Genomic DNA, 12,074 nt, shown 5'->3' with positions numbered 1-12,074 from the left:
AAAATTACAAACAGCAGTGGCCCCAAAACAGATCCCTGAGGCACACCACTCGTAACCGAACTCCATGACGAATACTTACCATCAACCACCACCCTCTGTCTCCTATCTGCTAGCCAATTCCTGATCCAATTACCTAGATTACCCCCAATCCCATACGTCTGCATTTTCTGCAGAAGCCTTCCGTGGTGTTGTGAGGCTTCTTACTATGACGAGCCAGTTCTGTGCCCATGTAAACCAACCTCCCATCCATTTACTCTGTCTGCACTTTCCGCTACCTTGGCAAAGCAGCTAGCATAATTAAGGACCCCATGCACCCTAAACATTCTCTCTTCCACCATCTTTCACTGGGAAAAAGATACAAAAGTCTGAGGTCACCTACCAGCCGACTCAAGAACGGCTTCTTACCTGCTGCCATCAGATTTTTGAATGGACCTACCTTGCATTAAGTTGATCTTTCTCTACATCCTAGCGATGACTGTAACACTACATTCTGCACTCTTGTTTCTTTCTCTGAGCAGTATGTATAGCGCACAAGAAACAATACTTTTCGTTGTATGTAAATACACGTGATAATAACAAAGAAATCATCTGGTCAGCTCACTTCTGATCCCGTGCAACTTCACCTTCTGCACCAGTCTGCCATAAGGGACTTTGTCAAAGGCCTTACTGAAGTCCATGTAGACAACATCCACTGCCCTACCCTCATCAATCATCATCTTCAATTCCTCGAAAAACTTGATCAACTTTGTGAGACGCGACCTCCCCTTCACAAAACCATGTTGCCTCTCGTTAACACTTCGACTTATTTTCAAGTGGGAATAAATCCTGTCTGGAAGAATCCTCTTGAATAATTTCCCTACCACTGATATAGGGCTCACAGGCCTGTAATTACCTGGATTACTCTTGCTACCCTCCTTAAACAAAGGAACAATATTGGCTATTCTCCAACCCTCTGGGACCTCCCCTGTAGCCAGTGAGGATACAAAGATTTCTCTCAAGGCCCCAGCAATTTCCTCCCTTGCCCCTCTCAGTATTCTGGGGTATATCCCATCAGGCCCTGGGGACTTGTCTACCTTAATGTTTCTCAAGAACCCCAATATCACCACCTTTTTGATCTCAACATGACTCAAACTATCTACACATCCTTTCCCAGACTCATCATCCACCAAGTCCTCCTCTTTGGTGAATACTGACACAAAGTATCATTTAATACCTCACCTATTCCCTCTGGCTCCATGCGTAGATTCCCTCCTTTGTCCTTGAGTGGGCCAACCTTCTCCCTGGCTACTCTCTTGCTCTTTGTGTGTATGAAAGGTCTCGTCTCAGGATTTTCTGTAATCCTGCTGGCCAATTACTTTTTGTGACCCCTTTTTAGCCCTTCTCACTCGTTGCTTAAGTTCCTCTCTACTTTCCTTGTATTCCACACTTGCTTCGTGTGTTCCCAGCCTTCTAGCTTTGACAAATGCTTCCTTCTCTTTGACTGGCTCACAATATCTCTCGTTATCCAAGGCTCCCAAAACTTGCCACACTTACCCTTCATCCTTACAGGAATGTGCTGGTCCTGAATCCCTATCAACTTACACTTGAAAGCCTCCCACAGGCCAGATGTTGATTTGCCCTCAAACATCTGCCCCCAATCTATATTCTTCAGTTCCTGCCTAATATTGTTGTAATTAGCCTTCCCCCAGTTTAGCACTTTCACTTGAGGACTACGCTTATCTTTATCCATCAGTATCTTGCAGCTTATTGTGCTCCCTGTTCCCGAACTGCTCTCCACCTGGCCGGGCTCATTCCCTAATACCAGGTCCAGTATGGCCCCTTCCCTAGTTGGATTACTCCCTGGATGCTCCTTACAAACTCTGCCTCAACCATACTGCTAAGTGAGTCCCAGTCAATATAGGGGAAGTTAAAATCCCCCACCACAGCAACCCTGTTGCTTTTATACCTTGCCGAAATCTGTCTACATATCTGTTCCTCTATCTCTCGCTAACTGTTGGGCGGCCTATGTTAAACCCCAACATTGTGACTGCACCCTTCCTATTCCTGAGCTGTACCCTAATTGCCTCGCTGTATGAACCCTCTGAGGTGTCCTCCCGCAGTACAGCTGCAATATTCTCCTTAACCCAGTAGTGCAACTCCCCCACCCTTTTTACATCCCTCTCTATCCCACCTGAAACATCTGTATCCTGGAATGTTAAGCTGCCAATCCTGTCCTTCACTTAACCAAGTCTCTGTAATGGCAACAGCATCATTTGTTCCAAGTACTAATCCAAGCTTTACGTTCATCTGCCTTACCTGTTACACTTCTTGCATTGAAACAAATGCACTTCAGCCCACCAGACCCTCTTTGATTAAGAACCTCACCCTGCCTGCTGTTTCTCTGAGTCTTACTGGCCCTAATCTCCAATCCCCTTCAGCTAATTTACCTTTGCTTTGGTTCTCACCTCCTGCCAAACTAGTTTAAATCCAGCCATGTGACATTCTGGCCTCCCGGCCAGAATATTTTATTCTCTTCCAGTTTAGATGCAACCCGTATTGGTCCATTAGAGACCCCAATGGTCCAGATATTTGAAACCTGCCCTCCTACACCAGCTGTTTAGCCACCTGTTGCACTATCTTCCTGTTCCCTGTCTTACGTGGCACAGGGAGTAATCCTGAGATTACAACCCCAGAAGTTCTGCTTTTTAACTTGCTACCTAACTCCCTAAACTGCAGGACCTCACCACTATCTATCTACGTCATTGGTACCAATGTGTACACAACCTCTGGCTGTTCACTCTCACTTCAGAATACTTTCTGCCCCTTCAGAGACTTCCTGGACCCTGGCACCACAGAGGTAACATACCATCCTGGAGTCTCTTTCCCATCCATAGAAGCACCTATCTGCACCGCTAACTATAGAGTCCCCTAAAACGGTTGCTCTAGTGCTCTTTGTCCCTCCCTGCTTAACAATATCTTTAGTGTGAAGATGGGACTTTATCTTGACAAGGTCTGTGCGGTGGTCACTTCTCTCGATATTGTCGTGGACAGGCACATCCTGGGCAGGTAGGTTGGCGAGGTTGAGGTCTAGTGTGATTTTTTTTTCCCTCATGTTGGTTCTTTCACCACCTGCTACAGGTCTGGTCTATTTAGCTAAATCCTGTAGGACTAGGTCAATAGTGGAGCTACCAAAACCACTCTTGGTGATGGACATTGGAGTCCCCACCCAGAGTACATTCTGTGCTCTTACCGCTCTCAGTGCTTCCTCTAAGTGGTGTTAACATGGAAGAGTACTGGTTTATCAGCTGAGGACACTTGCAAGAGGTCGCCATCCTCCAGTGCCATCTTGGCACCTGCCAGGGAGGTCTTCAGATTTTTGGATCACTAGGATGTCTTTAAGGGAAGGTGGGGCTGTACAAGAAGGACAGGTTACACCTGAACTGGAGGGGCACCAATATCCTGGCTGGGAGGTTTGCTAGTGTGGTTTGGGTGGGTTTAAACTAATGTGGTGGAGGTTAGGAATCAGAACAGTAGGTCAGCAAATGTAGAACATAGAACATATGGTTCTAACTCAGAAACGGGAAGGGACAGTCACTATGAGGGGGATGCACTACAGGCCTCCCAACAGCCCACAGGAAGTTGAGGAACGGATATGTAAGCAGCTTCTGGACAGGTGTAGAAATAATAGGGCTGTTGTAGTGGGAGACTTTAATTTTCCTCATTGACTGGAAATTCCTTAGGGCTAAGGATCCGGATGGTGAGGAATGTGTGTGTCCAGGAAGGCTTTTTGGAACAATATGTGGATAGTCCGACTAGAGAGGGGACTGCACTCATGTAGTACTAGGGAATGAGTCCAGCCAAGTCATCAAAGTTGCAGTGGGGGAGAAAATGGCAAACAGTGACCACAATTCTGTAAACTTTCAGATACTCATGGAAAAAGATGAGTGTTGTCTTAGGGTTAAGATGCTAAATTGGAGAAAGACTAACTACAACCAGATTAGGCAGGATTTGGAAGCTCTTGGCTGGGAGAGGCTGTTTGAGGGTAAATCCACGTCTGGCATGTGGGAGTCTTTTAAGGAGCTGTTAATCAGAGTGCAGGACAGGCATGTGCATATGGAAAGGAAGAACAGGAAAGGCAGGATTCGGGAACCGAAACAAACCAGGGAAATGGTAAGTCTAGCCAAAAAGAAAAAGGATGCATATATAAGGTCCAGGCAACTAAAAACAGATGAAGCATTTGAAGAATACAAGCAAAGTACAAAAGAACCCAAACAGGGAGATAAGAGGGCAAAAAGGGTCACAATGTCCTTGGCAGACAGGATTAAGGAGAATCCCAAGGTATTTTACACGTATATTAGGAACAAGAAGGTAGCTAGAGAAGGAGTTGGCCCACTCAAGACCAAAGAGGGGAAATTATGTGTTCAACCAAAGGAAGTGGGTGAGATCCTTAACGGATACTTTGCATCGGTATTCACTAAGGAGTGGGACACGTTGATTGGTGGTGCCTCAGAGGGATGTGTAAACGATTAGAACAGGTCATCATTATGAGGGAGGAAGTGTTCCTTGCTTATCTTTTGCAAGTGCTGCGAATTAAAAAGCATTAAGGTAGACAAATCCCCAGTGCCAGATGGCTTCTATCCCAGGTTACTGAGGGAGACGAGATTTCTGGGCCTCTAACAGAAATCTCTGTTTCCTCATTGCCACTGGTGAGGTCCCAGAGGATTGGAGGATAGTTATTTAAGAAGGGTAGCAAGGATAACCCAGGTAATTATAGACCAGTGAGTTTGGTGTCAGTGATAGTGAAATTGTTGGAGAAGATTCTTATACATAGGATTTATACACATTTGGAACTGAATGGTCCTATTAGCTACAGATGGTTTGTTTCATATAAGTGAGATCATGTCTCACTAAGTTGATTGCTTTTTTGAGGAGGTGACGAACATAACTGATGAGGGAAGGGCTGTGGATGTCATCTGTATGGATTTTAGTAAAGCGTTTGACAAAGTCCCTCATGGGAAGCTGGTGCAAAACGTTAAATCACGGGATCAAGGGTGAATTAGCTAGATAGGTACAGAACTGACTTAGCTTGGCCATAGAGGGTAGCAGTGGAAAGGTGCTTTTCTGAATGGAGGTCGTAATGAGTGCTGTTCCACAGGAATCAGTGCTGGGAATCTGCTGTTTGTTAGAAACATAAATGACAAGGAAGAAAATGTAACTGGTCTAATTAGGAAGTTGGAGGATGACACCAAAATTGCTGGTGACAGGCTTAGAGGGTTATGGGCCAAACACAGGCAAATGGAACTAATTCAGTTTAGGAAAACTGGTTGGCATGAACGAGTTTGAGCCAAAGGGCCTGTTTCCATGCTGTATATCTCTGTGACTCTACTGTGAATATTGACACAAAATACTCATTCAGCAAGTCTGTCACTTCCCCATAGTTATTGACAACATTTCCACCCTCAGTCTTCAGTGGACCAGTAGTGCTTTTAAACAGTCGCTTCCCATTATGTAAATATAAAATCTCTCCATTATGAATTTCCATCATCTTTTTGCTGCTCTTTATAAACCACTTTGTGGCCCTTTGTTGGTATTTGTAGCTGTCCCATGCTGAGAGATCTGTACTGTTCTTTGCATTCTTATACACCATTTCTTTTAATTTTGCATTGTCCCTTGCATCCTGAGAAGTCTAGGGCTGGTTTTTTTTGTGAGTTGGAACTCTTCCTTCTCTTGGACACAAACTGCTTCTTGAACGGCATTGAATGTTTCTCAGAATACCCTCCACTGCTCCTCAGTTGTTCTATCCCTGAGCTTAGTTTCCAAGTGCGCCTTGCTTGAATCCAAAATTTTAGTGTCTGATTTTTGCTTATCTTTTGCAAGTGCTGCCAGATTAAATCAGTTTCATTGCTCAGTACTGTACTCGGTAATGCTAGATCCCCTTGTCGTATTCAAGGCAGGCTGCCGTAGGAAATGATCATGGACACGCTCCAGAAGTTCATAATCTTTCTGGCAAGTACTTACCTGCCCTTCTCGGTTTATGTTGAAATTAAAACCACTCTGTTTTTACTGTATAGTTTCCTCATTTCACCGTTTATACAATCTCATTTTCCCCATTGAATTCCATTTGCCAATTTTCTCCCACTCACTTAGCTTGTCAATATCTCTCAGTAAATTATTTATATCCTCACAATTTTCCTTCCCTCCCACCTCTGTGTCATCCACAAATGTGGCCACAGTATACGTTGTTCCTTCCTCCAAATCATTAATATATATTGTGAAGACCTGTGATCCTAGCACTGATCTGTGGCACTCCACTGGTTACTGACCTCCAACCTGGTAAGGACCTGTCTACAGGAATAGTGCCAGAAGACTGAAGGATAGCAAATGTTGTCCCCTTGTTCAAGAAGGGGAGTAGAAATAACCCTGTTAATTTATAGACCAGTGAGCCGTACTTCTGTTGTGGGCAGAGTTTTGGAAAGGATTATAAGAGATAGGATTTATAATCATCTAGAAAGGAATAATTTGATTAGGAATAGTCAACACAGTTTTGTGAAGAGTAGGAGATTTACCAGGATGTTGCCTGGTATGGTGGGAACGTCTAATGAGGAAAGGCTGAGGGACTTGAGGCAGTTTTCATTAGAGAGAAGAAGGTTAAGAGGTGCCTTAATAGGGGCATATAAGACAATCAGAGGATTAGATAGGGTGAACAGTGAGAGCCTTTTTCCTTGGATGGAGATGGCTAGCACGAGAGGACATAGGACAGATGTCAGAGTAGGCTCTTTACTCAGTGAGTAGTAAGAGTGCAGAATGCCCTGCCTTCAACAGTAGTGGATTTGCCAACATTAAGGGCATTTAAATGGTCATTGGATAAGCATACAGATGATGTTGGAATAGCGTAGGTTAGATGGACTTTAGATTGGTTTCACAGGTTGGCGCTGAAGGGCCTGTACTGCGCTGTTATGTTCTATGTCCTCCTTATTGTTTCCAGTTGGTTTGCCAATCTTCTAATCTTGCCAGAATATTACCTCCAGCACCATGAGCTCCTATTTTGCACGGTAGCCTTGTGTGTGGCAACTCATCGAACGTCTTTTGAAAATCCCAACATACAACATTGCCCGTCTCCTCTATCTACTCTGCCTGATACCACCTCAAATAACTCGAGTAAGTTTGCTAGACATGCTTTCCCCTCTTATAGAAATCTGTGTCTCTGCTTGATTAGATTATGACTTTTCAAATGCATTGCTGCTCTCTCAATCATCAATTCTAATATTCTCCCAATAACTGAAGTTAGGTTAACTGGCCTGTAGTTTCCAGCATATTGCCCCTTTCTCTTTTTGAGGAAGGGTACAAGGACATTTCCAGTTTTCCAATCCTTTGGCACAATTCCATAGTAAAAGGATTTTTGGAAAATTACGATTTCTGTCACTATCTCATTTAAGATTCTGGGCTACAAACCATCAGCTCAAGGGGACTTGCCAGCCTTTAACTCAAACTAATTATCTCTCAATTGTGACTGTATTTAATTCCTCCCCTGTATTTTTAAAATTATTTTTGGGCTGTTTGTAGTCTCTTCTGCAGTAAAGACCGATGCAGAATATCTATCAAACATCTCTGCAATTTCTAATAAAACATAGAACGCTACAGCACAAACAGGCCCTTCGGCCTACAAGTTACGCCGATCATATCCATACCTATCAGGCCTATCTATAACTCTCAATCCCATTAAATCCCATATACTCATCCAGTAGTCTCTCAAAAGATTGCAGCGAGTTCGCCTCTACCACCACTGACGGCTGCCGATTCCACTCACTCACCACCCTCTTGAGTGAAAAACTTACCCCTGACATCTCCTCTGTACCTGCTCCCCAGCACCTTAAACCTGTGTCCTCTCATAGCGACCATTTCAGCCCTGGGAAATAGCCTCCGAGAATCCACCCAATCTATACCCCTCAACATTTTATAAACCTCTATCGTGTTGCCTCTCGACCTTTGTCTCTCCAGAGAGAAAAGACCTAGCTCCCTCAACGTATCTTCATAAGGCATGCCACCCAATCCGGGCAACATCCTTGTAAATCTCCTCTGTACCCTCTCAATAGCTTCCACATCCTTCTTGTAGTGAAGCGACCAGAACTGCGCACAGTACTCCAAGTGGGGTCTGACAAGGGTCTTATAAAGTTGCAGCATTACCTCCCGACTCCTAAACTCAGTCCCTTGATTAATGAAGGCTAGTACATCATACGCCTTCTTGACCACATCCTGCGAGGCCAATTTAAGAGTCCTATGGATTCGGACCCCAAGGTCCTTCTGCTCCTCAGCACTGCTAAGAGTCCTACCCTTGATATTGCACTCCTTCATCCCAATGGACCTGCCAAAATGGACCACTACACATTTATCCGCGTTGAAGTCCATCTGTCACTTCTCTGTCCAGTCTTGCATTCTATCTGTGTCTCGCTGCAACTTCTGACATCCCTCCAGACTATCCACAACACCACCAATCTTCGTGTCGTCAGCAAACTTACTAACCCATCCCTGCACTTCCTCATCCAGGTCATTTATGAAAATGACAAACAGCAAGGGTCCTAGAACAGATCCCTGGGGCACTCCACTGGTGACTGACCTCCGTGCAGAAAAAGACCCATCCACAACCACACTCTGCCTTCTGCAGGCAAGCCAGTTCTGGATCCACAAGGCCAAAGGCCCTTGGATCCCATGCCCTCTCACTTTCTCAAGAAGTCTTGCATGGGGGACCTTATCAAACACCTTGCTAAAGTCCATGTACACCACATCCACCGCTCTTCCTTCATCAATGTGTTCAGTCACATTTTCAAAGAACTCAACTAGGCTCGAAAGGCACGACCTGCCCTTGACAAAGCCGTGCTGACTATTTCTGATCATTCTAAACTTCTCTTTTGTTGCCATAGTTACTTCCCTAGCTTCATACTCTGTGGGAGCTTACTGAATCCAGATTAAAAAAAAAATTAATCCTCGACAGGATTGATTTTCAGAAGAAACCTGCATTTATATTTTTTTATTTGTGAATCATGGGCGTCGCTGGCTGGCCAACGTTTATTGCCCATCCTGGTTGCCCTTGGAGGGCAGATAAAAGTTAACCCCATTTTTATGGCTCTGGAGTCACGTCTAGGCCGGATCAGGTAAGGACAGTAGATTTCTTTCCCTGAAGGACATTAATGAACCAGATGAGTTTTTAAGACAATTGGCAGAGGTTTCATTGTCATCAGTAGACTTTTAATTCCAGATTTTGATTGAATTCTAATTTCACCATTTGTCATGGTGGGATTCTAACCTGGATCCCCAGGCATTAGCCTGGGTCTCTGGATTACTGGCCCAATGACAATGCTACAATGCCACTGGCTCCCTGGCCAGTTTGTTGGCAGTATGATTGCATTGACAGGAATGTAATAGATGGGAAATTAAAATAATCTGAGTGGTGTTGATTGTAAATAACACCCTTTTCCACAAAGTGAGGTGTTGGTTGTGTGTCTCTGGTAATTGCTGTTTCTGGTTGTTTCTCTTTATCTTCTTCTATATTCTGTCCCCTTCCCCACAGGACGACATTATTGATGATGTTGATGGTTTTGTAGCAGCTGCTGAGATTCTGAAGGAGCGAGGAGCATATAAAATATACGTCATGGCTACTCATGGTCTTCTTTCAGCTGATGCCCCCTGTCTGATTGAGGAGTCAGCGATTAATGAGGTATTAACTTGCTGTAAATGTGAGATAGTACAGGGTGGAATGATTGGCAGTGTACACTAAAGGTAAACATAGAAAATAGGTGCAGGATGAGGTAATTTGGCCTTGCACCATCATTCAATATGATCATGGTTGATCATACACGTTGTGTCCCACTCTTTTTTTTTCCATACCTCTTGATCCTTTTTGCCACAAGGGCCATGTCCAACTCCCTCTTGAACATATCTAACAAACTGGCCCCAACAGCTTTCTGTGGAAGAGAATTCCACAGGTTCACAACTCTGAGTGAAGAAGTTCTTCCTCATTTCAGTCCTGATTGGCTTACCCCTTATTCTTAGACTGTGACCCCTACTTCTGCACTTCCCCGACGTTGGGAGCATCCTTCCCGCGTCGAGCCTGGATTTTATACGTTTCTATGAGATCCCCTCTCATTCTTCTAAATTCCAGTGAGTACAAGCCCAGTCAATCCAGTCTCTCTTATGTTAGTCCTGTCATTCCAGGAATCAGTCTGGTGAACTCTCACTGGACTCCCTCAATAGCAAGAATGTACTTTCTCAGACTAAGAGACCAAAACTACACATAATACTCAAGGTGTGGTCTCACCAAGGTCCTGTTTAACTTCAGCAAGACATCCTTACTCCTGTACTCTCATCCCCTTGCTGTAATGGCCAGCATGCCATCAGCTTTCCTCATCACCTGCTATACCTGCATGCCAACCTTCAGTGACTGTTCCACCATCACACCCAGGCCACATTGCACTTCCCCTTTTCCTAAACTTCCGCCATTCAGATAATCTTCCTCCCTGTTTTTGGCACCAAAATGGATAACCTCACATTATCCACATTATATTGCATTTGCCAAGTATTTGCCCACTCAGCCAGCCTGTCCAAGTTACCCTGCAGCCTCTTAGCATCCTCCTCTCAGCACACACTGCCACCCAGCTTAGTGTCCAAGTTTGAAGATAGTGCATTCAATTCTTTTGTCTAAATCATTACTGTATTTTGTCAGTAGCTGGGGTCCCAGCACTGAACCCTCCAGACTGCCTGCCACTCTGAAAAGGACCTGTTTATTCCTGCTTCCTGTCTGCCAACCAATTCTCTCTCCACATCAATACATTAACCCCAATACAGTGTTTCAAGACACTTCACAGCAGTGTGACCAGACAAAGATTGACATTGAACCAAAGTAGTTTTGAAGGATGAACTTGGTTAAAGAAATGTCATTATTTTATATTTGGTTTAAGTTCAGCCTTGTGCTATACTGTTTTATTATTTTTTTAACCTCTTCCTGCTTTCCTGCGCTGAAATTTTATATCAACACTTAGTAATTTTCTCTTGTTGCTGCTAGTTTGTTTTCCACTTACATAGCTATGCTTTTGTCTAATTGTATCGAAATATTTATTAATCTTCCAAGTTCTGAAGGGCCCAGCTCAAAATGTAGACTTGTCCATTGTGTACTGACTTGGGATATATCTGCCCCTCCTGCCGCACCAGCCCCCACACCAACAAGACTGTCCCTCCCACACCAGCTCTGCCTCTTTTGACCAACACCTGTAACTGTTGTGTAAACGTGTAGACATTTTTTGTGGGATTTTTCCTTTCACTTTACTCGAATTGAAATATGATTTTAAACCTTTCTTTTTCCTGAAGGTGGTTGTAACAAACACCATTCCTCATGAGGTGCAGAAGCTACAGTGCCCCAAGATCAAAACTGTGGATGTCAGTATGATACTGTCAGAAGCTATCCGCCGTATCCACAATGGAGAATCCATGTCCTACCTGTTCCGTAACATCACCGTTGATGACTAAGCTGCTCAGACTCGACTCTGAAGCTGTGAATTGTGTAACCAGACTGGTAATGTAATTGCATTATAGTAATGCCTGCAGAGTTGTGATTGCTGATAATGCAGTCTGTTCTGTACCCACAGTGGCTGCGTCTTTACTGTCTGTCACTGTAAAAATAAAATCAGTGTGTGACAGGGAATGCCCTGCTTTCAAATCACCATTTTAGATAGTTGCTGCATTGTCATTTCATTCTGTAAATAAAGACTGTACAGTCTGTTTAAAAATCATCACTCACGGTTGTTGTATATTCATAAACTCCATGCAGTTTGTTAACTCACTCCTTGTACAGACTGAACAAATCACAACAGAGATATGGAATTAAATATTGGTGAAAAATCTGCTGACTCCATGTTCAAAGGTTTTTTTTATTATTTTGATAGTTTTAGAAAAATCTGCAAGTGGAATCGGGTTTACATGGGTTTTAAAACTTGATGTTTTTATAGATTAACATTGTGAAGCCGGCTGACTGTTGCTGCAATCTAGTGAATGGGATGGAGGCATCTCCATGAAGACTTTCTAATGATCGAAGGGATGTGGAGTGT

The 12,074-nt window shown here is 43.9% G+C and overlaps 1 protein-coding gene across 2 annotated transcripts in view; it reads left to right on the top strand.

Annotated features, from left to right (window-relative positions):
* prpsap1 (phosphoribosyl pyrophosphate synthetase-associated protein 1) overlaps positions 1-11,759 on the top strand; it is a 64,844-nt gene extending 53,085 nt beyond the window's left edge. For both annotated transcript variants that reach the window (XM_080209240.1, XM_080209241.1), the window contains 2 exons: positions 9,545-9,691; positions 11,338-11,759. In XM_080209240.1, the coding sequence (XP_080065366.1) occupies positions 9,545-9,691; positions 11,338-11,496 (306 nt within the window). In that variant the 3' untranslated portion in view covers positions 11,497-11,759. The remainder of the gene's footprint in view (positions 1-9,544; positions 9,692-11,337) is intronic.
* Positions 11,760-12,074: the final 315 nt, after the last annotated feature.

This window comes from Carcharhinus amblyrhynchos, chromosome 21 (genome assembly GCF_965287045.1).
Source record: "Carcharhinus amblyrhynchos chromosome 21, sCarAmb.v2.hapA, whole genome shotgun sequence".
Classification (NCBI taxonomy): Eukaryota; Metazoa; Chordata; class Chondrichthyes; order Carcharhiniformes; family Carcharhinidae; genus Carcharhinus; species Carcharhinus amblyrhynchos.
The sequence above is the reverse complement of the archived record's forward strand: the minus strand, read 5'-3'. Positions and strand labels throughout refer to the sequence as shown.